Source organism: Platichthys flesus, chromosome 2 (genome assembly GCF_949316205.1).
Source record: "Platichthys flesus chromosome 2, fPlaFle2.1, whole genome shotgun sequence".
NCBI classification, from domain to species: Eukaryota; Metazoa; Chordata; class Actinopteri; order Pleuronectiformes; family Pleuronectidae; genus Platichthys; species Platichthys flesus.
Genome location: NC_084946.1, coordinates 24,423,958 through 24,450,854, shown reverse-complemented (window position 1 = coordinate 24,450,854; position 26,897 = coordinate 24,423,958). Strand labels below are relative to the sequence as shown.

The 26,897-nt window shown below is 42.5% G+C and overlaps 3 protein-coding genes across 6 annotated transcripts; all 3 read left to right on the top strand.

Annotated features, from left to right (window-relative positions):
- The first annotated feature begins 977 nt into the window (after nucleotides 1–977).
- Nucleotides 978–10,708, top strand: hp1bp3 (heterochromatin protein 1, binding protein 3). Of its 2 annotated transcripts, XM_062407426.1 has the most exons (13): nucleotides 978–1,061; nucleotides 1,518–1,602; nucleotides 4,167–4,371; nucleotides 5,100–5,162; nucleotides 5,274–5,430; nucleotides 5,520–5,663; nucleotides 5,780–5,839; nucleotides 6,042–6,181; nucleotides 6,633–6,723; nucleotides 7,359–7,518; nucleotides 8,030–8,141; nucleotides 8,483–8,653; nucleotides 9,374–10,708. In XM_062407426.1, exons 1-13 carry the CDS (start codon nucleotides 987–989, stop codon nucleotides 9,867–9,869), a joined length of 1,959 nt encoding a protein of 652 aa, XP_062263410.1. In that variant the 5' UTR covers nucleotides 978–986; the 3' UTR covers nucleotides 9,870–10,708. The 2 variants fall into 2 exon arrangements, with proteins under 2 accessions (XP_062263410.1, XP_062263419.1); XM_062407435.1 differs by lacking the exon at nucleotides 5,100–5,162.
- Nucleotides 10,709–13,675: 2,967 nt separating this feature from the next.
- sh2d5 (SH2 domain containing 5) lies at nucleotides 13,676–19,189 on the top strand. 3 transcript variants are annotated; one of them, XM_062407406.1, is made up of 10 exons: nucleotides 13,676–13,824; nucleotides 14,269–14,334; nucleotides 15,266–15,346; nucleotides 15,454–15,528; nucleotides 15,633–15,779; nucleotides 16,120–16,320; nucleotides 16,703–16,883; nucleotides 17,362–17,467; nucleotides 17,557–17,716; nucleotides 18,117–19,189. In XM_062407406.1, the coding sequence occupies exons 2-10, from the start codon at nucleotides 14,284–14,286 to the stop codon at nucleotides 18,318–18,320; spliced, it is 1,206 nt and encodes a 401-aa protein (XP_062263390.1). In that variant the 5' UTR covers nucleotides 13,676–13,824; nucleotides 14,269–14,283; the 3' UTR covers nucleotides 18,321–19,189. The 3 variants fall into 3 exon arrangements, with proteins under 3 accessions (XP_062263390.1, XP_062263398.1, XP_062263382.1); XM_062407414.1 differs by lacking the exon at nucleotides 13,676–13,824 and adding an exon at nucleotides 13,915–13,933; XM_062407398.1 differs by lacking the exons at nucleotides 13,676–13,824; nucleotides 14,269–14,334 and having other exon boundaries at nucleotides 14,348–15,346.
- A 1,075-nt stretch (nucleotides 19,190–20,264) lies between these two features.
- kif17 (kinesin family member 17) lies at nucleotides 20,265–26,745 on the top strand. The gene is made up of 14 exons (XM_062398208.1): nucleotides 20,265–20,495; nucleotides 21,028–21,174; nucleotides 21,644–21,745; nucleotides 21,992–22,181; nucleotides 22,786–23,238; nucleotides 23,373–23,467; nucleotides 23,608–23,809; nucleotides 23,900–24,003; nucleotides 24,149–24,264; nucleotides 24,593–24,821; nucleotides 25,398–25,656; nucleotides 25,773–25,834; nucleotides 25,922–26,045; nucleotides 26,336–26,745. The coding sequence occupies exons 1-14, from the start codon at nucleotides 20,265–20,267 to the stop codon at nucleotides 26,524–26,526; spliced, it is 2,505 nt and encodes an 834-aa protein (XP_062254192.1). The 3' UTR covers nucleotides 26,527–26,745.
- Nucleotides 26,746–26,897: the final 152 nt, after the last annotated feature.

Sequence of the window (26,897 nt, the reverse complement as noted above, 5' to 3'; positions counted from 1 at the left end):
CTGTGAAATGTACAGAACAAAGCATCACAGCCAATGCTGCTCTTTGAGTTTTCAGATGTGGACTAAACTGGTAACAGTTACTTTTATCGGTTTTTCACTGGAGTTGTTTTTCTATTTTCTTTTCTCCCATGAGTCATAGCAGACAGACATCCTATAAAAATGTATCAGAGGTAGATAGTTTCAGGGTTCAAAGGTCTTCATTATCTTCATATCCAATAACAATGAACCCTGAAGGACGCTTCTCTCTCCGAGATATCTATATATACATGTAAAGATGTATAGAATAATATGAAAAACAAATGGCAGCATCAGCAAATATATTTTTTTTTCATATTTATACATATTTTGTAATTATTATATGGCTCAGTTTCATTAGATTTGTTTTAATTATTTTAAACATATAGGTTTTAATAATTACATTACATTTATTTTCTCTTAAATTATATACGTTTATTTTTATAAATTAGATGGTTGTAGTTTGTTGTCAGATTCAATTTTATTATCATTAGATTCTCATTTTTTAATCCTTTAAAGTTTCCATATCTATAAATGAGATAAAATATAAACAAACATAAATACAATCATAGCAACCCACAAATCCAAGATCATTAGATATTGTTTAGACGCATCTGTTCCAGAAATGAGGAATAACTTAAAACCAAGATGACATTTGTCGAATCGGTTAATCGACACAAAGTTGTACTTAAAAAAAAAATCCCTCCTAATTTTATCTATATATTTAATCAGGTGGTTTAAATAAGCATCTGTTGAATGACACATACACTGTGAGTTGGATTAAAAACGCATAAATATCAGTATTATATTGAAAATGGCTCCTCAAACTCGCAACATGTGTTTGAATATATTTTAAACGCTGGAGGGGAAACAGCGCCACCCGGCGGCCGGCCGGCGCCACGACAATGGGAATCCTGAGACTTGACGTGCGACGCAGCGACGTCACCAACGGTCGTAATGGGGCGGGGCCGATGAGCAGGAATCTAAATAAAGGATCGTGCAGGATTCAAACTACAAACTCTTTCACTTTTCCTCCGACTCTTGAGGTGAGTTCGTCCCGCGGTGTCGTTCGTTGTTCGCCGGGCGCACAGATGCACGGAGCCGGTACCGGAGAGCACGCAGGGGCCGCTGTGTGTCCGCTCCTTTCCCCCCCTACTCCGGGCAAAGTGAAATGAATTTTATCTGCCGTGTGCGACGCCATCACTGTGCGTAGACACCAGCGGACAAAATGGCGAAATAGCTGTTTTAAAAAAAAATCCTCGCTGCTCCTCTGCAGGGCTTCGAGTGAACGCGGCTGTTTGGCTAATGCTAACGCAGGAGTCCGTGCACCGCTCGACCGCGCTCCCTGTTTCACCAGAAACAAACGCACCTCTTTATTCGTGTTATTCTCGTGTTTTCGTGCACTGGGCCTCAATGAATGAAACCCCGTCCGGGCAGCGTCACCGTGTTTCCGCCTCTCACGCTCACTCCAGCACCGGCGTTTGTTGTTCTCCTCCATGCAGATTCATCCCGTGTGCGTGATGCCGATACGCCGAGCAGCAGCGCCTCCGACCCAGGAGAAGGCCCCCTCCGCTGCAGCAGAGAAAGGTGAGGCCCCCGGGGTCGAGCATTACCTGAGCTCCAGAGCCCTCCAGGTCCCAGCCCGGCACCAGTCCCCCTGCAGCCCCTCACTCACACACACACACACACACACACACACACACACACACACACACACACACACACACACACACACACACACACACACACCTACCTCCATGAGTCTGGAGGTGGAGGTGTGGTCATCACTTTTTCTAATTTCATAATCATAATAATACCTTTTTATGTGCGTAGCACTTTTAACACTGCACAGATACATAGAACTTGCTTAGAAGTATAAATAAAGCTGATGTAGAGTCCACATCATATTCAAATGTACATGTTCATCACACAAATAAGATAATTGTGGCACAATCACACTCACAGATGTCGGCCCTTTCATCAACTTCCACGAGTTATCCCCTGAGAAAACACTAAGACTGTCAACAGATGAATATCTCGGGCTAGAGCGGTCGTCCTCTGACCAGAAGGTTACCAGTACAATCCCAGTCTTCACCATTTGCATGCCTAAGTGTCCTTGGGCAAGGTGCTAAATCCCTAAATTTGCACCTTCTCATCTTGAGAGCGCTGCATGTTGATGTATGAGTTGTTGAATTGCAAGAACAGTACTAAAGCACTTATGGGGTCATCAAGACTAGAAAACATCTACAGTTGCAATCAGAAATATTCAACCCCCTCACCTCAAAAAACATTATAGTGATGTGGATGAAAGATAATGACAATAAATGACAACAAACCTCATTAAACAACAAAAGATATTTATTGATACATATTTGAGTTATTTTGACAACAAAAGTTGACAAGGAAAAATGCAGTATTATTCAACCCCCAGCTTCAGGACTTTGTGGCGCATCCTCTAGCTTTTATAACTTCTAAAAAACGTTTTCAGTAAGTGCGGATAAGCTTCCTACACCTCTCGATCGGAATCTTTGCCCCTTTTTCACGTGCAAAAGCCTCTAGCTCACTGATGTTTGATGGCGTCTGTGCTGCAACTGCCTTCTATAAATCCCACCGAGGATTTTCAATCAGATTTAAATCTGGTGACTGTGAATGCCGCTCCAGGATGTTCCAGGACCTTTTTCTCAACCAAGCTTTGCTTGACTTGGAGGTGGGCTTTGGATCATTGTCTTGCAAGAGGGTGCAATGATCATCAAGGTTTAATTTGTCAACAGGAGGCATCACATTCCTCTTTAAAATGGCTCGGTATTTCTGAGAATCCATGATGCCAGGTACAGGATCTAGATAACCAGTTTGTGCTGCAGAAAAACAGCCCAACATCATCAATGACCCACCATCAGACTTGACCTTGGGGATGGTATTTTTATGGTCATAAGCCTGGCCATACGTCCAGCCAGTTCCAGTTTTGAGTCGTCAGTCCTTAGAACTGTCATCCAAATCTCAGTCATCTTATCCAAATTCCTCCTGGCATATTCTACTCGACGTTTGATGTACCTTGTGGTCAAGAGTGGAGTGCGTCTTGGAATCCGGCCATGAAGTCCTTGAAGCACTTCATCAGGTCATCCTGTAGGTGTCTTGCAGTCATACAGGGTTTCCTTTAGTTGTACTGACTAGGTTGCTGATGTCCCTTGATGAAATGTTGGACTTTCTTCCACGGCCAGGCAGGTTTGAAGCTGCTCCATACATTTTAAACTTTCTTATAATGCTCCCAATGGTGTCTCTTGGAATATACATTTTTGGGAAATCTTCTTATACCCAAGGCCCTTCAGGTTTGATGAAATAATCTCCTCTCTCAGCTTTTGTGGAAGCTCCTTTGTCTTTCCAATGATTGCAACTCATCTTGAATACCTTCAAGGGTGGGGTTTATATATTCATCCCAGCTGAAGCAAATGAAGGATCATAGAGTTCCAAAGGCCTAATTATGTTTCAACTCCACTTTAAGCCATAAAAACGGTCAGGCAGCTTTAAAAACAATATTATATAGGTGTTGAATAATTGTGACATGGCTCTTAACAAATTATACTGTTACATACAAAAACTACATCATGCATTTTCTGTGCTGATTTGATGTATCGCTCAACTCAACTCAACGCAGATTCTTGCACTTTGAAAAAACCTTATTTGATAAATCCTTAAAATCTTTGGGTGTTACATTTTTCAGATTGCAGCTGTATAAATATACAGACCATAAAGAAAATGATCATGAATCAGATTTTTCCATTGTTGGTGTTCAATTGAAAGATAATTCTGGCCCTGATCCAGATCTGCAGCTAAATCTAATTGGTTCTTCTCTGACCCAATCTGCTTATTTCCACCTCGTCTCTACCTTTCCAGTTGTTGTGTAATTTGCAAAACGAACAGACGGGTGAAAACAACAGATGATGTCTTTAATTATCTAGTTTTGTCATAACTGAAGAAGATGCAGAACATTGCTAGCAGGGTTTTACTGTATTTCAGGTTTTGACTCCTTCAAAAAAAGATTCTCTATTAGCTATAAATTAAGGTTAAGTTTAAAAAAGTGGCTATCTCATAGTGAATGCTGTTTTTAAAAGCCAGGGCACTCTTTTGAACACTAATCTTTGTCTCCCCCTCAGAGCCCGAAGCCTCGGAGGAGTCACCCTCTCCTGAGGAGGAGCCGGCGGCATCTTCAGGCACAGCGGCCGAGACTAAGGAGGGTGAGAGCGAGGCGGCAGCAGCAGTGGTGGAGGCAGGCGATGCAGGGCCCACAGAGAACGGAGAGCAGAAGGCCAATGACGATGCCGGGGAGGAGAAGGAAGGAAAGGGCACAGAGAAGAAAGAGTGAGTCTCAGCCAGAGACTCAATGAGTTTGTCAACTCTGAACACTGCGATATTTCACTTTGATATCACTTTTATCTGTTAATATGATCCTTACCTCTGCTGGATTACTGCAGACTGCTCCTCATGGTCGCAGTGTTGCATTTCCGCAAGATGTGACCTGTCACCGCCACACTCATCCCCCTCTTTACATAGCTGTCAGGCAGATGTACCAGTCTCTTGCAGGAGACCAGGAGGAGGAGACCACGATGGCATCAAGAAACTGTTACCAGTTCAGTCCACATCTGAAAACTCAAAGAGCAGCATTGACTGTGATGCTTTGTTCTGTACATTTTAGAATAAGGCTCAGATTATATTTTGGCTTCCGTACAAAAATAAATCCTCTGAATTCAAGAAAAATCCGATTACCTGTAGAAGATAACATTTTGGGGCATTTCAAATCCCAAAGATCTTTATACAAACCCAGAAAATATGTAAGGTAACATTAATGTTTCCACTTAGTTTCACTTGCACCATCAGGGACTTAAACTTTCCCTTTAAACTTATCAGCTTAAAGTCTTGGTTACTTCTCCTTCTCTTTTCCCAGAGCTGGACAAAGAAAATATTAACTTTTCTTCACACAGTTCAGTAGATTAGAAAACTCCTGTCAGGGTCAAACTATCACGGTGGTCATTAAGCCAGATGTTCTCAAACTTAATTTTGTCTTTCCCGTCGGTGACAAATGGACAAAGTGAGAAATGCAAGGACTGCGCGGCTGGACAGTGCGCTACACACTGCTATGTTCTCCTACTAAGGTGAGGATGGGATAAAGATAAGGGTGAAAACGATCACAGTGAAATATCGCTTCCAAAGAATCGGGCCGCTTCACTCAACTTGTGTCTTGCTCCTTTTTTTTTTGGCGACAGGTTAAAGGATGGCTACAAGTACGAGAAAGCCAAAGTCAAGAAAGTGAAACGGACGATTCCTGCGTGGGCGAGTGTCGCTTCCAGCAAAAAACTACCGGTTACCAACTTTGCAGGAACTCAGAACAAAGTGGATAATATTCTCATTGAAGCGATCACGGTGTGTGCAAAGTCTGTCAATCCAGCACAGTCGTACAAGTGACATTTTTCCCCCCTTTTTGAATGATTTACATTTTCTTTTCTTTTCAGTCTTGTAACGACAAGACCGGGGTTTCGTATCAGTCCGTCATGAAATTCATCGGGAAAAAGTATCCAGACATGGAGCTCGACAGGAAGAAGTTTCTTATCAAGAAGGCGATGAAGAAGCATCTGGAGAAGGGAACAATCAAACAGGTAAAGAATGAAAGACTATATGATTTCACTATGTGGGGTTAAATAGAAGAGCTGTCTCGAATCCGTAAGAAACAACATTTATAACAAAGACGTTTTTGTTTCTTTCTCCAACACAGCTGAAGGGTAAAGGTCTTTCAGGAACCTTTGCAATGGGGAAGCAGACGGCCTTGTCTAAGGTACGTTAAAGCAGAGGTGGGGAGGGAAGTGATTTTTCCATTATATGCTCAGTACTTTAGTTTTATCAAACTGTCTTCATGGGTTTTTTAAATCTCTGTAGATTTGGGTTTTAGGTGAAGCTCTGAAAACGTTTTGGTATTGTTAAGAAAATGAATTTAAACCTTCAGCAAGAGATCTTGTTCAATGTTTGGTTGTTTTTAGAAATCTGGTCAGAAGCTGGAGTCTCTGGGAGATGCTCTTCCTCTCATCATCACTCGGCTCTGTGAGCCCAAAGAAGCCTCCTACAATCTGATCAAGAAATACCTGGAGCAGCACTTCCCCAACTTCAACATTGAGAAGAGGTACAGTCTCACACATGCGTCATAAGCAGGACAAGTACTGTTTGACCTGCTTTTATGAAAGTGAAAGAAAATTTTCCAAAGATTTAAGGATATGAAATGTCGTAGAATTCAAAATGGTGTAATCCTGCTAAAGTAAATTTTTCCTTGATTGAAGTTAAATGAATCCTTAATCAGAGTTCGAATTCAAACTAACTTTATCACAGACTCAAATTTTCTCTTCATCATAGTTAAGCTTCACACGTAAAAACAGAGGAACCGAATTTAGAACCGAATTTAGAAAGACGTAATCTACCAAATTAAAAATGTGAATTTAGTTTAAACCGACGGCTCTGTAGTTTTACCTGTGGCCTGGATTTCAATGGATCTCTAAGTTTTACAAATGAGTGTGTATATCAAAGTTGTTTCATTGGCTGGGGTTATTGATAATATGAACGATTTGATACGTCCTCAGGCCAGACGTCCTAAAGACGGCTTTATTAAAGGCGGTGGAGAGAGGACAATTGGAGCAGATCACTGGGAAAGGAGCCAGAGGAACTTTCCAGGTGGAACTCAAATTATTTTTTACTTCAGTGACAGATGTTGTAAACAATGACTGATGAAATGAAATCCTATTTGACGGACAATGTGCATTACTGGTTTCTATCACAGATTCACCATTAAAGGACCTGTTTGCTTCCCTCTGCCCACTTGAGCTTCACTGTTTTATTATACAGTTTCTGTGATATTAGATATTTCCTGAGGAAACAAGTGTTTTCAAGTTCAACTTCTCTCTTTTTTTTATACTGGCAGCTGTAAAAAAAAAAAAAAAAAAACCATTATGCTGCTAAAAGATACAGACTCAGTGAGATTGAGATGACGGGCGGTTGATTTGTATGTTTGCAGTAAGGATACAAACAACTGTTCTTGTTGTTACTAGATCTTTTGGTAAATATGATGTCAGAAGATTGTGAATACTGTCAAATCTCATGTTCCCCAAATCCAAGAAAAATCCTATTTATCAAGACTAATGAAACCAGACCAATTCACTTTAGAGCAACGGAAACCCATTTTGTTTTGACTCTGAACTATTGTTGAGTTTACCAAATAATTTGTCTGTAAATGAAGAACGGACCAGTTCTCTGAGCTGTGGTTTGAAACAACCTTCCATCCTAAACGTGTTCATATCTGCCCGTCACAGTTAAAGCGTACCGGGAACCAGGTCCTGCTGAAGGGCAGCACCTTGGAAGATGCCATCACAGCCGCCATCACAGCCATGAACGAACCTAAAACCTGCAGCACCATCACTCTACGCAAATACCTAGTAGACGCCAACAAGGACAGGAAAGAGCACCAACTCGGTGAGAAGCACTCGCTTGCATACACGGCTTGAATTAAAGGTTTACAGTTGGAAAACCATCGCTCGTGTTTAAATTTCTGTTCTCCATGTTGGTTACATTGGATTTATGTAGACACCAGTTATCTCAGCAGAACATTCAGCACCTCATTCTTTAGTCCGAGGTCCTGTTGATTTTGTCCCTGACGTTGTGAAGCAGTTAAACAGTTGTTTCCTCTTTAAATTAATCATTAGATAGTCGATGAACAAGCAGGAAGACGTCAGGAGTCGCTCAGAAACAGAAGTGGATTATGGTGCAAGATAATTCATGTTTTGTTGCTTCTGTTATTGGTGGGATCTGCTGTAACACACACAGCTTTTGTTCTCTGCAGAAGATGAAACTCTTCGTTTACACACATGTTTTTTTAGGTTTGAAGCCTGCACAGTTTAGACGTTGTCTCTTAATTCATTTTTTAGAGAGCAAAGTTTGTGCGTCCAAATTGGATTGCACTAAAAGCGCATCTTCTTTTCTTCAGTGGCCAGTCTGAGGAGGACCCTGACAAAGTGTAAAGTTCTGGGCTGGATGGAGCAGATCACTGGTCATGGCCTGATGGGAACCTACCAGCTCTCGTTCCCGTTCTACCCAAGGTAAATGCACTGCAGTGGAAGAAAAGCAGATCAGTTCATGTTCAAAATGCATTTTGTTTTTCTTTATCATGCTTCGTTTCTATGTACAACTAAGAAACGGATTTTGTTTACCTGCGGCAATTATCAATGCGCAAATGATCTTCTATTTATGAGACATTTTTTAATCATCTTCTCCTGATATAGGAAACTTATTATTCTGAGATTCTAAGACAGTTGGTCTCCAACATATTTTCTTTAGTGGATGCCGTCATAGAATAGTCTCACAAAGTTAACATTTTTTAAATAAATAATAAATGAACTTTCCCTTTTGTCATTTTTCTAACTGAGATTTCTCTCCTCAGTCCCACCATCCTGTATCCAGACAAGTTCCTCCAAGAGCCTGAGAAGAAAAACGCTGCTACTCCAACGAAGCGGAGGCGCACGGCAGATTCTTCTGATGAGGAAGAGGAGTCGTCAGAAGAAGAAGAAGAAGAGGAGGAAGATGAGGATGATGAACCTCCTGCCCGTAAAAGGTAGGTGTTAACTTTTTTAATTAACAAACATTGATCTTAAATGTGAGCAGGCGTGTAATCATTCCTCATTAAGACCTAATGCACAGAATTAAAACTCACTCTAAAACATGAGAGCCATTTGAAAACAATCACAAGGTTCTCTGGAAATTAAACAAAACATTAAATAGATCAAACTTCTCCCTAAACTTCATGAACACTGAAAAAAGAAAAAAGGGACCAAGGGAGACATGCAGCGATTCAAACTTCCCCCTCTTCCTCAAACACGTCTCTTACAGAATGAGTCTTGTTCAGCATCGTCTGGGTCTGAATCTTCTTCACTGTTTTTCATGTCGATGAAACACTCCTCCACTCCCCTTTTTAATATCGCTTATTTAGATAGTCAGCCGTTGTTTGAAACACTACTTTGAAAAAATGTTAGCAGGCTAAGAAGGCTAATATACAAAACACATTTACCATAACGTGTGTCGCCTTTCCCGGGAGTATGTTAGCAAATCACGATGCATCAGTCACACGTCTTTAAAAATATGTCATTGAGGATGAACTGCACGTCTCATGCAGCTCTATGCGAGAAGCACGTATAAGTCTTAAAGGAACAAACGTATGTTGCATCAAATCTAAATGGGTTCATTAGTGTTGTACTTCAGGAGCCTGACGCCAACATGTGATGTTTGTATAGTTACTGCTTGTTATGTGACTTTTGTCTGTTCTCCACACTCTTAGGAATTCTCAAAAGAGGCCTCCCCCCAAGGTTCGCCGTCCTCCACCGGCCAAAAAATCACGGAGCTCCAGTCAGTCAAAAACTAAAGGCAGAGGACGATCCCTCGCTAAGAAGTCTCCGGCCAAGAAAGTGGTGAAGACATTGGGAAAGAAAGAAACCACGACGCCGTCTAAAGCCACGCCCGTCAAGAGAGCTGCTCCTGCTAGAAAGCCCAAAACGCCAGTCGTCAAAAAGCTGAACAAACGAGCGACCAAGCGGCCGGTGTCCAGCGAGTCGTCCCCAGAGGAAGCTGTAGTCCCAAAGGAGACGACAAGGGTGTCCAAGCGATCTAGAGCCGAAGAGTCCACCCCTGTGAAGCCCGTGGCTAAAAAGGCAGCGACCAAAGGTGGATCCAGGCGCCCTGAGCCAGAAGAGTCATCCCCCAAGGTGCCCATAGCGAAAAAAGGGGTGAAGGGCGTCAAGAAGACGACTCGTAAGTCAAAGAGAGGGAGGAACTGAGCCCAGGAGCCACTTCCACGAACTGCTCTCAGTTTGCAGCTCTGTTTCAGAGCTCGCTCTCTTGTTATCCTTGTTTTCTCCTCTTTTTAACGAGGCAGTAGTTTATTTTTTATTTCTATTGTAGAATAAGAATTTTACGTCACCCTAACATTAAGTTAACTGTTCATGGAGGGTTTCCCAATTTCATTTTTGTAATCTTCACGTGTAGAAGCTCAACTAGCATTGAGGTTGAAGCAGATATGTGTCCAGCTGCCAGCAGGATCCGACGTTCTGTAAACTAGAGCCACATGGTGACTTCTGTTTTTATATCTCCCTCTCATCCACTCTGAAGGTGTTGGCAGCACACATTCCTAATATCAAATGACGTGGGTGTTTCGGAGTGTTGAAACAATGTGGGTTAAAATCTTAATATTTTATAAGCCACAGATTTTAAGCCTGTGTTCTGAACACACATTTATTTGGCCATGCAGCACTGCACCAGAGTCTGAACTGTTATCCACTTGTCCTTTGTATAATTATTTGTTTAAAAAAAAAAAAATTTAAAAGATCTTGCTTGCTGGTGACAGGCTGAGGCTTTAACAAGAGAATAAGATTAGTGTTCATTTCAAAACAAGTCACATCGGTTTAAAAGTCTTTTTTTATATATCTGTGTGTGTAATCGAGCATATACATAATGTGATTCCATTGCTTCACAGCTGTAATTCAGTACAAACTGTAAGAAATGTGTGTTGTGAATAAGGAGGATAATAGTTCATACAGTACATACCCTGCATGCATGTATTCCTTGTGTTGATAAGCTTTTTTTTCCAAGTCATTAATAAAATGGCTATATTTGTAAACTTGCGGCATATATCGTCATTTCATCGACTTGTGGAAAATATATTTACTCTTTTAATTAGTTTATTGTTCTGCTCAAAACTGCACTAACCATCTGTGTGATGCTGGGACAAGCAGGTGTTAGAGGGATTTTAAAATTAAACTGAAAGTTTTAAAGCATTTTTACTTCCTGGAAGATCAATCATTGTATTCAATGTCTGATAATGTTAAGATCATTTTTAGTTCAAAACTTCACATTTATATGTTTGACTTAAATAAGCGAAATATACTTTGTCCCTATGAGCGGGGGTAATTGAACTAGAGTTTTGCAGTAATGTTGAATTGCATCAATCATGACTGACCACTGTGAATCTTTTTTTTTTTCACACTATTTTTATGGCATCAAATAACTAATTAAAATCAAACATAATATGAACATATCTAGAAACTTTCTAAAATGACAGAAGACATCTAAAAGCTGTATTTGTCGCCGACTTTGACCTTTTGGTTTGGTTCCTGTCCCATCCATTAACACGGGGGAGGTGGTACGTAAGAGCTATACTGCGGCCGATCACCAGGAGGCGAGTGAAGTGCTCAGGCTTCACTTTTGGTGAGCCGTCATGTCCTTCGGGGGATGCAGTCTGCGTTGCCTGTATCAAACGGCGCCACCAACACTGGCCTAGAAAAAAATGAATCCTGGGCCAGAAAGGATCCACCCACTGGAGCCTGCGTTTCTCGTAGGTGCAAGGAAGCATCGGTCGAACACATTAGCAGGAAATCTTTGAAATGGGACGGTCTGGTCGCACCACTGCGAAGAACTTAGTCTCCACATGCAGCCTCCGAAGGCCGTGGGAAGCCCCGAGTTGAGACATAGCTAACAGGTCAAACCTCTGGACTCTGTGTTGCCCTCTAGTGGTCGTACTGCTTAACAACCACGTAGCATGTAGGCTACATCATACGAAACATGTGTATTTCTCTTAGTATGTTAAGGTCGCATGACTGACACCGTTCTCTTTATTCCCAGTCAGTGAACCATCAACCTAATCTTGAAGTTGCTATTTTAACGTAAAAACAAAAGTGACCTAGTTTAACTTTAACCTGATTCTATTGCTGCTCTACATCCTGTTATCTTCTCAGTTGCTCTGTGGCTGGAGACTTGCGCAATGATCAGGAATGTGAGGGGGGGGGGGGGGGGGGGGAGTGATTCACTGAGTTAAACTTCAACTGAGAGAGGAAGAAGTGTTCTATGGAGGACCATACATGACATAAGTAAAAATAAATAAATAAATAAATGTATAAATAAATACAGAAATAAATGAATAAATAAAAATGGAAATAAATAAATAAATACAGAAATAAATAAATAAATATGTTAATACCAAAAGAAATGTCAAAAGAAATGTCTTAAATATATTTTAACATTTATTTTTTCCCTGATACATTTCCTTTGCATTTGCAGTGTCCTTATGCTAATGAGAAAGGCGGGCCTAACCGCAGTCTCATGCAGGATTGGTCACAGGAGTGTAATGATCCAGCCCTACTACTTCTGCCTTTCAATGCTGGTGTCCAGTAGCTGTTTGCAGCGTTGAGCCAGTTCACACTTAAAATGAACTAGTTCAAGTTCAGAGGGTTAGTTAAGGTTATTTTTTATTGGGATGATTTAGGTGTCAGTAGTCCTGACTGTGAGCGTCACGTCTCGTGTTGTACTGAGCACAAGGAGCGAGCCGAGAGGAGGAGGAGGAAACAGAAACTCCAGCTCGGTACAAACCACCTGCAGCTTCTGCTGTGATCATGAAGCCGCTGATCTCTGAGCAGATGTGACCAGAGAAACTCTGTGTTTCCACTGTTTCCACTGTTCCACAGAGTCACTAACTGGCTGTTGCACGGTGAAGAGATAAAGTCTCAGTCACTGCCCGTGTCTCTGAGCGAGTGTGTGACGGAGCGCAGGGGCTGTGTGTGTGTGTGTAGCTCAGTTGACCAATCCTGCTGGAGACTGAGGTTAGGCCCGCCTTTCTCATTAGCATAAGGACACTGAAATGTGGAAATAAATAAATGTGGAAATAAATAAAAGTTGCAATAAAAGTGGAAATAAATAAATAAATGTGGAAATAAGTTTAAGACATTGATTTATTTAATTCTGCATTTATTTCCATATTTATTTATTTATTTCCACATTTATTCCAACTTTTATTTTTCGATTTCAGTGTCCTTATGCGAATGAGAAAGGCGGGCCTAACCTCAGTCTCGAGCAGGATTGGTCAACTGAGCTTAACACACACACAGCCCCTGCGCTGTGCCACACACTCGCAGTGACTGAGACTTGAGCTCTTCACCGTGCAACAGCCAGTTAGTGACTCTGTGGAACAGTGGAAACAGTGGAAACACAGAGTTTCTCTGGTCACATCTGCTCAGAGATCAGCGGCTTCATGATCACAGCAGAAGCTGCAGGTGGTTTGTACCGAGCTGGAGTTTCTGTTTCCTCCTCCTCCTCTCGGCTCGCTCCTTGTGCTCAGTACAACACGAGACGTGACGCTCACAGTCAGGACTACTGACACCTAAATCATCCCAATAAAAAATAACCTTAACTAACCCTCTGAACTTGAACTAGTTCATTTTAAGTGTGAACTGGCTCAACGCTGCAAACAGCTACTGGACACCAGCATTGAAAGGCAGAAGTAGTAGGGCTGGATCATTACACTCCTGTGACCAATCCTGCATGAGACTGCGGTTAGGCCCGCCTTTCTCATTAGCATAAGGACACTGCAAATGCAAAGGAAATGTATCAGGGAAAAAATAAATGTTAAAATATATTTAAGACATTTCTTTTGACATTTCTTTTGGTATTAACATATTTATTTATTTATTTCTGTATTTATTTATTTATTTCCATTTTTATTTATTCATTTATTTATTTATTTCTGTATTTATTTATACATTTATTTATTTATTTATTTTTACTTATGTCATGTATGGTCCTCCATAGTGTTCACGCACCTTCCTCCTCCTCTTCCTCCCCGGAGCTCCGCCTCTGGCCCGGAGCTCACACCTGGAGGACGGAGGAGCGGCGGCAGGTAAAGCTGAGGAGGAGCTCGGTGTTGTCGCGCTGAGGAGGAGGAGCAGGAGCAGCGGCGGAGAACAAGTGAGTCCGACGGATTTCAGAAGCTTTCAACCGACACGTGGACCGAGTCCGGAACCGGGGGGGGGTGCCGCTCCAACACTGGAGGAAACTGTTCGGAGTTTCTAGCAGGGTGTGATTTGTTTTTCTGAAACCGCGTTCGGAGCATGTCAGGACTGATGAGGCCGTAAAACACGATCCCGACACTTTGGCGGAAACTCTCTTCCACTGCGTTGGAACTGAGATTTAAAGTTTTAAACAGATTAACGAGATTTAAAGCGTTAAACTCTTCATGGGAATCCTCACCGCTCCACTTTACACGAGCTTATCACGACCGTGTGATCTCCTGTTTCACTTTCTAACTTCCTAAAAGTTTGTGTTTTCACAGGGTTGTAACTTACTCCACTTTTCTTTAATTTGTTGTCCTTTGCTGAGATTTGTATGTTTTTATCATTTATGATTTGACAGAGAAAGTCATTCATCATGGGTGAGGCCCCACTGAGAGAGGATGGTGCAGTCACACGATCAGCAGAGGTAACCCCAGAAATATACATGTACAAATATATATTTGCAGGGCAGTAGGTAATTGTAAGGGAATCAGAATCAGAAGGTATTTATTGGCAAGTAGGTTTACAATACGCTCTGGTTATTGGTGCATACAATGAACATAAAAACACAATAAATACAACACACATAAGAAAAACACTAAAAAACTATATATAAAATAAAAAATATATCAAAAGTAAAGTAAAAAGTGAAATGCAAACAGTGTTGAATTGCAATATTATAATATATAATATGAGAGGGATTCTGACTTTGCTCTTTAAAACAAAATGATCACAAAAAAACATCCAACTGAACAACCTGCCAATCCCACCATCCCGTCTCTGCCTTTACGAGAGAACGTGTTGTATTCAAATTACTTTATAAATCACCATGGAGGCAATTCATTTAGAACAGCTTGTACAAAAAAAAAACACAGATTAAAGGTACGATATAAGGGAGCAATATGAGGAATGAGACTCTATATATATATATATATATATATAAATTATAAAGTAAATAACAATACAAAAGGTTTAAAAGGTAGTGCTAACAAATTCACAGGATCTGCAGTTTATTTTTAGAATTGGGAAATGCCTGGAGGACAGTGTCTTTGCCTCGCTCTCCCTCTCTCTCTCTCCCACAGGAACACATCTGTGACACTCAGATTGACCATCGAAAAGAAATCCTACCCTCGTTGGTGGCTGTGAATATTTTGCGTTTCAGCATAAACGCAGTAGAAAACGCCTGTATTCTTGTTTCATGTTCATCCAAAGCGTTATGGTTTTTGCTTGCATAACCACACAGGGTTGAAAACCATTTGTTGCTGTTTGTAATGAAGCATCACCCTCCCTGTGTTGTGTGCACGGGTGTCCTCTTGTCCCCCTGTGTGCTTTCAACTTTCCCTGTCTCTGCTGTGAAGTACGTCGGCTCGTTTCCTGTGGATGACCGCTGCTTGGACGACCAGATAGAGCAGCTGCACGCTCAGCTGAAAGTCCTGAAAGTAAGTGCAGATCCACGTGAGGGTTCTTGAAATGATCCATGTCTGAGGAAAAACAAATGTAATGTAGTGCAAGTGACGGCAGCTGAAACACTGGTTGTCCCTGACAGACGTGCAGGAGGAGACGACCTGTGTCCCTGAAGTTCTCCATCAAAGGTGTGAAAATGTACAACGAGGATGAGACGGTGAGGATTTGTCTCTGATGATCTCACGACCGAAATGATTAACGTTGTGGAAGTGGGTTCAATCCTCTGGTTGTCTCTGCTGTCCCTCCCCCCCATGTCCGCAGACCCTCCTCATGGCTCACGCCCTGCGCAGAGTCTCTCTCTCCACCGCCCAACCCACCGATGCCCAGTTCGCCTTCGTCTCTCACAACCCAGGCAGCACTGACGCCCAGCTGTACTGCCACGTCTTTCAGGCTCGGCACGCCAGAGCGGTAAGAAGGGACGTCCAGATTGGACCTTTATTCAGGTCATCACTGCGTAGAGCTATGCCGGGAATTCACTAACTACCTACCAGTAAGAATGATTAGAGGGTAACTCGCCCTTCCACCACCACAACTACAAAATGAGTGACGGAAAAGTCACTTAATAACACCACCACAGCCCATGATCCTGATGGTATTCATTCATTCTGTTGTGTACACATTCAAAAGGATTGGACATTGGAAGCTTAGTGTTTATTGGCCGAGGTTTGTGTTTGTTTGCAGTTTGTCAGATGACACAGAAAACTGTTGAGCAGTGTTTCCCCTCTCTCTCTCTCTCTCTCTCCTCTAGGCCCAGTTCCTGAACCTGCTGCTGTGCCGCTGTTTCCAGCTGTCGTACCTGGAGAAGCATCCCGACGAGGCTCAGACGGACTCCGAGGGTTCGCTGCCTCGTCGGAACCCGTCACTGCTCAACCACGGCTTCCCTCTCAGTGTCAGCGCCCTGGTGTCCTTCAGGAGAGCCCCCTTCCAAGGGCTGCTGCCGGGCATCAAGGTTAGATCCTGGACATCCTCTCCACTCTCCACCCCCAGGACCCGCAGCATGGATACATTTCATTATTCTCTCATTATTTGCTTTTTAATCAAACTTAATTTTGCCTGTTTGGGCAGCAACACTTATGGAATCCTCCGCTATTGAAGTGGACTACTGGAGGAAAAATAGATTCCTACAATGCCACTCAATCTGTTTTATAAGTACGATCTGTGGTTGGAGCGGATGACTGTAGAAAGACGTCTGTGATAAGCTGTCATCACATATGAAAGATACAATTATGGATTTATCAAAGTGTCTGTGGGTAACGAGACAAAACAAATCAAGACTGAAACTAAATCCTCACAACACAACGAGATAACATGTCCTTCTCCCTCGTCCGTAGACAAGCAGCAAGTCCTTGGATCACTCACCAAGCAGCCCAGACGACGTGTTCCCCACCTCCTCCCCCTCGCTGGTTCGGAAGAAGGCCATGCGCACCAAGGCTCTGTGCGGGGCGTACCGCTCCTTCACGTTCACGCCCCTCAAGCAGCGCCTCGTTCAGGAGCGCATGAGCGCATCACAAGGTGGGCCCGGTGTTCACAGAGTGCTATCAAGAGTCAGAGAGTTGATTAGGTAAAGAACCCCCCCCCCCCCCCCCCCCCCCCTACTCAGTGTTGGGTGATGGCGACCACTCACCGTCTGTTGTGGTGTCGAGAGGACGTTTTTACCACTCCCACTTTTCGATAGAGGTGACGGATAAAATTCTTGTTTCACGTGGGTCATTTAAAAAATGTTTAAGCTTCTCACTGTTGAGGTTCTCTGTATAATAATAATAATAATAATAATAATAATGTTCTCTGTTTATTTGACTGGTAGCTTTAACACATTGATATACAAGCTGTGGTTTAATGGTGATATCGTCAAATGTTGCCTTCACCGATTGTCTGGGTTGAATTAAACGTTTTTCTACACAATCGTGGGTTGTGGATTACCTCAACTATTGAAACTCTGGAGATTAAACAAATCCAAATTCAAAACGATTTCTTCTCATGCGTGAAACAGAAAAGGCGGAAGACAGGACACCAGCCAGAAGGTCCCGAGCTCCGAGTCTCGCAGAAACGGAGGAAGCACTGGCTCAGGCGGTGTGGTGCTGGGCTGGTATCGCCACGTGAGTATCCCCTGAGCTTTGACATCACTTCTCTAACAACAGATGACGTCTATAGAACTTGTCTTTTTTTCTTTCCCCCGACGTTTCAGTGACAGCAGCTACTCTCTGCTGGCCGACGATGTTCTGGGCTCGTACCTCCTGTGCCCTCATCCCAAAAAACCCAAATGCGGCTCTCTCATCATTCGCTTCCCCTCCGGCCTGATCACCCACCTCATAAAGAACTCTCGAACGGGGAAGTTCCTGCTGGAGGTAACTGTTTCATCCAGGCACGAAGGCAACTACAAAGATAACATGTGCTGAGATTCATTCATAAGATGAAGACTGAGAGAAGGAAATGGTTTACTCTCCAGAAATGTATTTTGTATTAGTTATATTATGAATAACCTTTACCTTAAAATCAAGTTGGTTTCTAGGATAGAACATTGATATTTCAAAGATACTAATGTCAGATATTTCCGACAATGTCTGAAACACTTTTAAAATCGAATCCTCCATAAATGTTTTCTTGGGTACATGTTTTTTGAATCTGTTGGGGGGGGGGGGGGGGGGTGAAAAATCAAATACCCAAGATTAGAATTTGGTGGAACGCTAGTAGTGACGTGACTTTCATTCTGAAATCTTTTTTTCTTTTGTTCTGTCTCTGTGTCAGAAATGCAGGACTGAGTTCAGCTCCATCGCAGAACTGATTGAATTCTACACTGAGACCCGGGAGGAGCTGCCGAGCCTCCTGAGCTGTGCCCGAGTGAACCACTGCTACGAGTGGGAGGAGAACACCGGCAAGCAGCCGCCTGTCAAGTTACCCAAGGTCTTCAGCATAGCCAATCTTAAAAGTTCCTCCAGAAAATGGTTCTAAACTCTGTGGCCTGCCAAACTGTGAAGATCCAACCTAAGTGACACCTTTCTTTCTCTTTTGCACAAACTGTAAATCGTCTCTTACTTAAAATGCATTTATTAACATTGTTGGCACTTAATGTATATAGGGTACACGCCATTTCATGGGAGGGTACTGCTTTATCAAAAATGTAAGCATACATTTAATGCTAACTAATTCTCTGTCTTTCAGTATATAAGTGTTTTTACATGTGCCTGCAGGGCGTCAGAGGTTATCTGTGTTTTTAATGGTGTGATATTGAGAACTCAGATTTTTGCACCTGAAGCCATTTTTTTTAATCTTTTTTTCTTGCGTTTTTAAGACAAATGTATTTTATCGTTGCATTGAACTTTAATCTTGCTTACATGCTATTTTTTTCTCAGTTTAGACATTAGATCTGGAGAATATTGCAAGTGGTTCTATACAAGGAATGTCCTGGTTTAAGAAAACGTTACAGGGGCATCAGTCATTTTCTAAATCAGTGGCGTATATTAGAGCACTTATATCGTGGCCATTATATTTAAATGTATTCAAAGTTTTCTGTGTTTTTAATATTCGTCAGTCTAATACGTTGTTATGTCTGTTTTACTGGTAATTTTAAGTGGTAAACTGGTATCATGTATCCTGATGTCAGATCATTGGTTTTTCAGCAGAGCATAAACCAAGATGTCATGCCATAAGATTAAGATTGCATTGGGATGTTGGTTATCATAAAATAATCTGATATTATCTTTCCTGTGTAAGGAGCCATACTACCGTGAAGGTTCTATATTTATTGTAAATCAAATGTATCTTCTTTTCCACTTTACACAGACAATCCTTTGTTGAGATTAAATTACACAATTTCCTTACATTTTCAATCCAGTCTTATTTATGACACTTCATGATGAAAACTCCCCTGAAAGGTGATACTTCTCTGCAGTGAATGGTGTTGCTTGATTTCTATACTCCGATACATGCACTCAGTTGGGAGTTCATTAAGTACGGGGAATGACAGTAGTCTAAAAGAAACATCTGCAGTAAATCACTATCGTCATTAAAGGTTAAATGTTTATTATAGAAGTCTTGATTCGTCAAAGAACATACAGTTGAATCCAGAAACATCTTGAACCTGTGGTTTACCGCAAAACAGTTGCTTTAGCTTTAAACTGCATTAGGTTTTAACTCTGGTTCTATTCTGTTCCACCTGTCTCAGCCCCAAAATGAAAAACCAAAAACACATCCATCTTCACAAAATCCTTTAGTTCGTTTTCCTAAATTCTGCTGCATTTGTGACTCTCTCGAAGGGATAGTTGAAGTACAGCAGCTCTCTCTTGTGTGTGTGTATATATATATATATATATATATATATATATATATATATATATATATATAATAATGCTATATATATATATAGCATTATTTCTACTTTAGTGTTTATAGTATTTCTGCTTTTTTCCTACTGGTGCTGCTACTTTCTTGTGCTGCCCTCATTTGTGGAAATTCCTTTCACTAAATGTTCACCTAATCTAACAGATAAACTGACATTTTAATGTTTAATGACAAGACGGATTAACTTAAACTCATTTAAATGGTTGTAACTGGAAACACTGATGTTTCCAGTATCACAACCACAGTAAATATACTCCCCTCGACCTCACCAAGATGGCCGCCACTGTCAGTCACTTTGCTCACGGCCTCAGCTGTAGTTTGCGGTCACTAGGCAACGTGGAGACGCTGTGTGGAGAGGAGCTGAGACGATGGAGGAGAGTCGGCTGCGGCTCTAGAAGGAACTCCTCCATTCAGCTCAGGTTCTCTGTTTTAATTCTTCTTTGAACCACTCCTTGTCAATCGTGATGTTATCCACCCATCGGCTCTGGGGATGTTTAGTGTTTGGTAGCTAACTCAGCTCTGGACACAGCTTCTTCCTCTTCCCGCTGGTGAGTGATGGGGTCGGAGTCGGTGAAGGTGGTGGTCAGGTGCAGGCCTCTGAACGACCGGGAGACGGCCCTGGGCTCTAAGACGGTGCTGACCATGGACCTGCAGCGCTGCCAGTGTTTCATAGAGAAGCCCGGGGCGGCCGATGAGCCTCCCAAACAGTTCACCTTCGATGGGACCTACTTCATCGATCAAACCACCGAGGAGGTGTACAACGAGATCGCCTACGCTCTGGTGGAGGTGAGTGTCTGTCTGTTGCTGTCAGTGTGAAAGCAGAGGGACAGGGTGCAGATGTGTGCAGCTTCACGGTCACTGGACACCACCAGTCCAACTTCAAGAAACTATATCTTATTGCTACTGATGGCCGACCTCATTATTTACTTAACAGGCTGCTGTCAGTCACCTGTAAAGGTCAGCAGTGTGTGGATGTGTGTGGGGGGGGGGGGGGGGGTAGGTAGCTGGTTAGGTGTGTTGGTAGTTCAGTCAGTAGGTGAATAGGTGTGTGGATTTACTTGCAAAAAATATCAACAGACACAACCAACACTTGCGTTGCACCTATACAGCTCTGGTTTGACATTTATACATTTGGTACAGACTAACTGGACATTCTATTATTTGTCCACATTTACAAACATAGTATCTTGTCAAATAAATTATATTCCTTTTTTTTTTTAAATAGAAGGTGCAGCCTTCTTAAGTTGTTGCTCCTCCATAAAGAAAAAAGCTGGATTAAAACATCACTAATGACCTAAATAGATTTTCTTTTTAACAGGGAGTCACTGAGGGATACAACGGCACCATCTTTGCCTATGGACAAACTGGAAGTGGAAAGTCCTACACCATGCAGGGGGTGTCCGAGCCTGCAGCCCAGAAGGGAGTCATCCCACGGGCGTTTGAACACGTCTTTGAGAGTATTCAGGTGAAGGCACTGTTGCGGACATTATTTTATACTTTAGGTGTAAATTGATTTTATTAAATCAATTTTTATTCTATGTATAACTCAGGATGACAGAAAATAGGCTGAAAACTCACCAAATATATTTTCATAATCCCCTTTTCTCTATTGCAGTATTTCAGATGGCAACTGGGGGTTTACATAATATCTCTGACTTCTTAGAGACAGACAGAGAATACACAATGATTTGGCGAGATGAGCCAAGGTTTAGATATATTTGTCCAATAGTACTTGGTGATGCATCCAATATTCATTCAGCTCCACAAAAAAACTGAATTCCTTCAAGGTTTCACTCACTGGCCACATATTAATTTTATGCAAAACAAAAGTTCCAAGACAAAGACTCTGGATTTTCTCCTCAAATTTAATCGAGCAGAATTGTCTGAACTGTTTGTACTCATATCATATTCGTGTTTGTGTGTGTGCAAGCTAGTGTGCAGAAAATACAAAGTTCCTGGTGAGGGCGTCGTACCTGGAGATTTACAACGAGGAAATCCGAGACCTTTTGGGAAGCGACACCAAACAGAGAATGGAGGTGAGTCTGCTAAATCCCGGTTAACAACATTGTGTAACATTAGAAGACAAAACTATTAGTGTTCTTTGTTAAATTCATGATTGTGAAAGTTCTTTCTCTGACTCTCCTGACGGTGAACACAGCACTTAGTTATCATGGTGATTTTAAAGAACAGTGATGATATGGATACTTGCAGGTGAAGGTGAACAGGGGGACACATTTAGATTTAGTTTGTTTTTGTGTTGTTTTGGGTTGATGATTGTTTAGCTGAAAGAGCACCCAGAGCGTGGGGTGTACGTGCGTGACCTCTCCATGCACACCGTGCACAGTGTGGGGGAGTGTGAGAGGATCATCGAGCAGGGCTGGAGGAACCGAGCTGTGGGCTACACGCTGATGAACAAAGACTCCTCCCGCTCCCACTCCATCTTCACCATCCACTTAGAGATCTGCAACACTGGTGAACACGCACACGCACCCACACTATTATACAACACCGTTATCACACAACTGTTTAATGTATGATAAATAAGTTTTTATTTGCATTAGCCTGTGCTAATAGAGGTGTGGTACCATTATGTCTGATGTAGATGTACCCACATCTTTTATCTAACACAAAAATATGTGTCTTTCACTGGAAAGCATTAAAATAAACCAGAATGTGTAAAACATTTTCCATGTAGCTGACATGTTTGTGAAAAAACAAACACTTTGTATTTTGCTTCCTTGCTATATTAAGTAGAGAAACTCCCCTTTAGGGACTTCATAGAATTATAGAGCTAGTATCGTGAGTATAACTAAAATCTTTTCAAAATAAATTTGGTTAAAAAATCACAGTCAAAGAATATGAAGAAATAGTGTTGCACAATAATATCAATTGATAGAGCACAAATTGACAACAGTATTTCACAAAGAGATGTAAATTTGTAATAAAAAAATGTATAAATAAAAATAAATGTATTTGTTGTTTGTTGTTAAGAGTTGATTTGATAGTTTTATTTAATACAGCTAAACACCTTCATGTTGCAGTTTCTTCACATTCTCTTTGTCGCTCACATCCTCAGATGCAGAAGGGCAGGACCACCTCCGAGCAGGTAAACTCAACCTTGTTGACCTGGCAGGAAGTGAGCGTCAGTCCAAAACCGGGGCCACTGGCGAGCGACTGCGTGAGGCCACCAAGATCAACCTCTCCCTGTCGGCCCTGGGCAACGTCATCTCAGCCCTGGTGGACGGACGCTCCAGATACATCCCCTACCGGGACTCCAAGCTGACCAGGCTCCTGCAGGACTCTCTGGGAGGGAACACGCGCACCTTGATGATCGCCTGTCTGTCCCCGGCTGACAACAACTACGAGGAGACCCTGAGCACGCTGCGCTACGCCAACCGGGCCAAGAGCATCCAGAACAGGCCACGGATCAACGAGGACCCCAAGGATGCTCTGCTCAGAGAGTATCAGGAGGAGATCAAGTCGCTGCGGGCCCTGATCTCAGGCCAGCTGGGCATGGCTGACCTTTCCAGTAAGTGATGGATTTAAATTTAGGGGAAATAGAAACTCTTTTAATATAAATATTACTAATATTACTAATTATTGACAGATGTCTGACTATTCTTTTCTTGTTTGATTGATTTATCGTTGGTCTTCATCGTGCAGCTCTGATGGCCGCTCAGTTGTCTCAAACGTCCCCTGATCTTCCTTCAAGGCCAAAGTCAAATACCACAGAAGCAGAGAAGGAGCAGATAAAAGAGGCAACTCCAGGCTGTTCCCACACCAATAAATCACTTCACTTCACCAAGTGCATTGTACAAGGATGAAGTGATTTATGGCTCTGTGTTCTGCTCTTACTCTCTCTCTCTCTCGCTCTCTTTCTGTCTCTGTCTCTCTGCAGGAGTACGAGGAGAGGCTGGCCAAGTTGCGGGCCGAGTACAACGCAGAGCAGGAGTTCAAGGCAAAGCTGCAGGAGGACATTGCTGCACTGCGTTCCTCTTATGAATCCAAGGTGTCCAATCTGGAGCAGGCCCGAGCCAGCAGGGGGAGAACTGTCCCAAAGAATGATAAAAGGAAAACATCTGGACACAGCAAAGACACATGTAAATAGATTATCAATCAGTTTTCAGTTCCAGTGCTTATTCTTCTGTCAATTATTTTGTCAATCTGTCATTTTTGATTTTGTTTCCCAGCGCCAAGGAGCTCGAGCTGCACGACACAGGTTATTGAAGAGGAGCTCAGCGTTAAAACTGATGCTTTGTGTCTCAGTGCACCTGGAGACACTTCCAATTCCAAGGTACAGTCCTCCACCACCATTACCACTTCTTATCCAAATATATTCACTGTATCCAACACCACCTGAAACGAGTATGTAAAAGAAGTAAACAAAGAAAGATGATTAAAAACTACTTGGATGTTACTTCCTTGTGTTGGTGAATCAGCCTCCTGCTCCTTGTGCTGGAGATGAGGTCCATGAAGGTTCCGGTGGAGACGAGCTCATTGACTCAGGGGACGTCACCACAGCAGAACCTCTGGACCAGCAACATGTCCTGGAAAGGTCTGAGGCCTCCTGTCCTAATACAGAATTACAGTTGGAATTCATAATAAACGTCTCTATTAAAGCTGGGGTTGGTAATCCTTGAAAGAAAACTTTATTTGTTGATTGCTGTCAGGAAGTGAAGAGGATTTAAGAAACAATTTACCAGCCCTACCTTTTAATTTATTTATTTGTAACTTTGCACACTGGATATTCAACATTATCCAACATATTATGGCTCTATTAATATACACACCATTAAGCAGCTTCTACTGTCTCTTGGTCTAACACACTGTGATGTTATTATTCCTATTCCTCCATCACTTCCATTCTCTTCCCTCGTCCACAGGCTGCAGCAGCTGGAGCAGCAGGTTGTCGGAGGAGAGCAGGCCAGGAACAAAGACCTGCAGCAGAGACACCGACAGAGGAAGAATCTCGCCGACCGGAGAAAGGTGCAGCTCATCCGAGCGCTGTCGGAGAACAGTGAGGAGAGTGAGAATGTGCTGCTGAATGTCTACAACTCCATCCAGGAGGAGGTCCACGCCAAAAGCCAGGTTCTGGTCAAGGTGCAGGGAAAGGTGGGTCACAGCTGCAAGTAAAACAAAGGGGACTTACAGGACAGTAGGTTTGGAGACAAAGGAACAATCATGATATTTTGGATATAATACCATTTTTTTTTTTATTCCACTTTTCACTGTTGCTGAGACTATATTTCATTAAGTTTTCTTATTCGTATATCTTATTTACCCAGACTCGTGCATCATTTCCAAGCCTCACAGAGAAGGAAATCAGTCGTAACTGGGCAAAAATTCCTGAAGCACTTTCTCTGACTACTATTGAGCTTGAAAGTAAAAACATTTCATCAACTCTGACAATGTAGAAAATTATAAACCCTCCAGGATAAGAGGTATGGAGCATAGACTGTATTTAAAGATGGACGAAATGGCCGCTTCCCAAAAGGGACTTGAAAGTGTCTTCATTCCTGCCTGGTGGCTGCATTGTAGTTTTTAAAACCTGCCTCCTCCGTGTTAGTGGATGGGATATGGACATAACAGATATAGTTGCTTACTGGCTTCCTGGTTCATACTATTTTATGCTGATGACCTCTATGCACCACCCTTCAACCATAAAGCCACATTAACCTGCTGTGACAGCTGAAAGCGGCCAAGCTGGAGATCCGTGACCTGCAGGCAGAGTTCGAGGTGGAGAGGAACGACTACCTGGCGACCATCCGCCGGCTGGAGAAGGAGGGACAACTGCTGAACAGCCTTCTGGAGCGCATGGTGCCCCTGGTGCGCCGCGACTGCAACTACAGCAACCTGGACCGCCTGAAGAAAGAGGCGGTGTGGGACGAGGACTGTGCGGCATGGAGGCTGCCGGATGTGATGGTGCAGAAAACAACGCTGCCTTCAGGTGCAACTCATGAACAGGGGAATTCAAAATAAAGGTTTTAGCAAACTTCTAAATCCTAAATGTGTTTTGCAACCTCTTCCATGTAGATCTTATCCTGTTCTATTTCTCTGTCACAGCCCTTCATCCTAAACCATCAACCAGACGAGGCTCGGCTGCTGATGGTGGAGAACCATTCTTGGTTTGTTGATGAGTCGATGGTTCATGTATCATGTCTTACTCCCTCACACTGAAACCCTGACGCAGCCTCACCCCTCTGTGATTGCAGCAGGTGGAGGAGGACCGGTATAAGGAAATGCTCGCCCGCAGTGACAGTGAGAACATCGCCAGCAGCTACTTCAAGTCAAAGAGGACCAGTCAACTGCTGGGGGGGGACGCCACCAGGGGACACTGTAAGAGTAGGACCTGGAGACTCTTCCACTGATTGTATAGGAACCTTTCAGTTAAATAAGAATAGAGTCTTGTCTCTCTGGTCTTTTTACTTTTTGAAGTGTAAGTCCTTTCGGGGGGAACAAATGGAAAAGAAATATAAAGTATTACAAGAAAGTAATCATGATTAGATTGGAAAGTGTTAAGAAAAACCTAAAATAATGTTAAATATTTTATAACTTTTCCTCAGTTACAATGACACATGTTTACATTTTGGTTTTTTCCTCTCATGTGTTGGTCTCTCCTCCTTCAGCCGTCCACTCTCCTCCCCTTGTCAACGGAGCCGCCCACCTATCACTGAGCAGTTCTGCTGTGAGCCCCCCCGTCGGCTCGGACTCCGTCATGCCTCGACCCTTCCGCCTGGAGTCGCTCGGTGCCCCTGTGTCCAACAGCAAGGGGAAGCGCAAAAAGAGCAAATCTCACATTCATAGTGAGGGGATTTAAAAAGACTGAACTCTCATCTGCTACCTTCTCTAACACGTCTCACTTTGTTTTTGACTTAAAGGTCCGGTATGTAAGATGTAGAGGAATCTAAAGTGGAGTATAATGTCAATATTTATGTTTTAACTAGTGTATAATTATTATGATGCTACCCTGGAGTTATTCCACTGTACTTGAAAACGTTCGTACTGTTGTGATAATCAAAAATGTTGTAACGTTCCCCTGCTGCTGAGCAGATCAAATAAATGACTGTATCCACCTCACGGCTAATTTACTGGACTTTACGAAAACCTGGATGTGTTTGCAGTGTTGTAGTAAGAAGATCTTAGCCGACGACTCGCCAGACCGCTTTCTGGTGTTGGAGTAAATAGTGA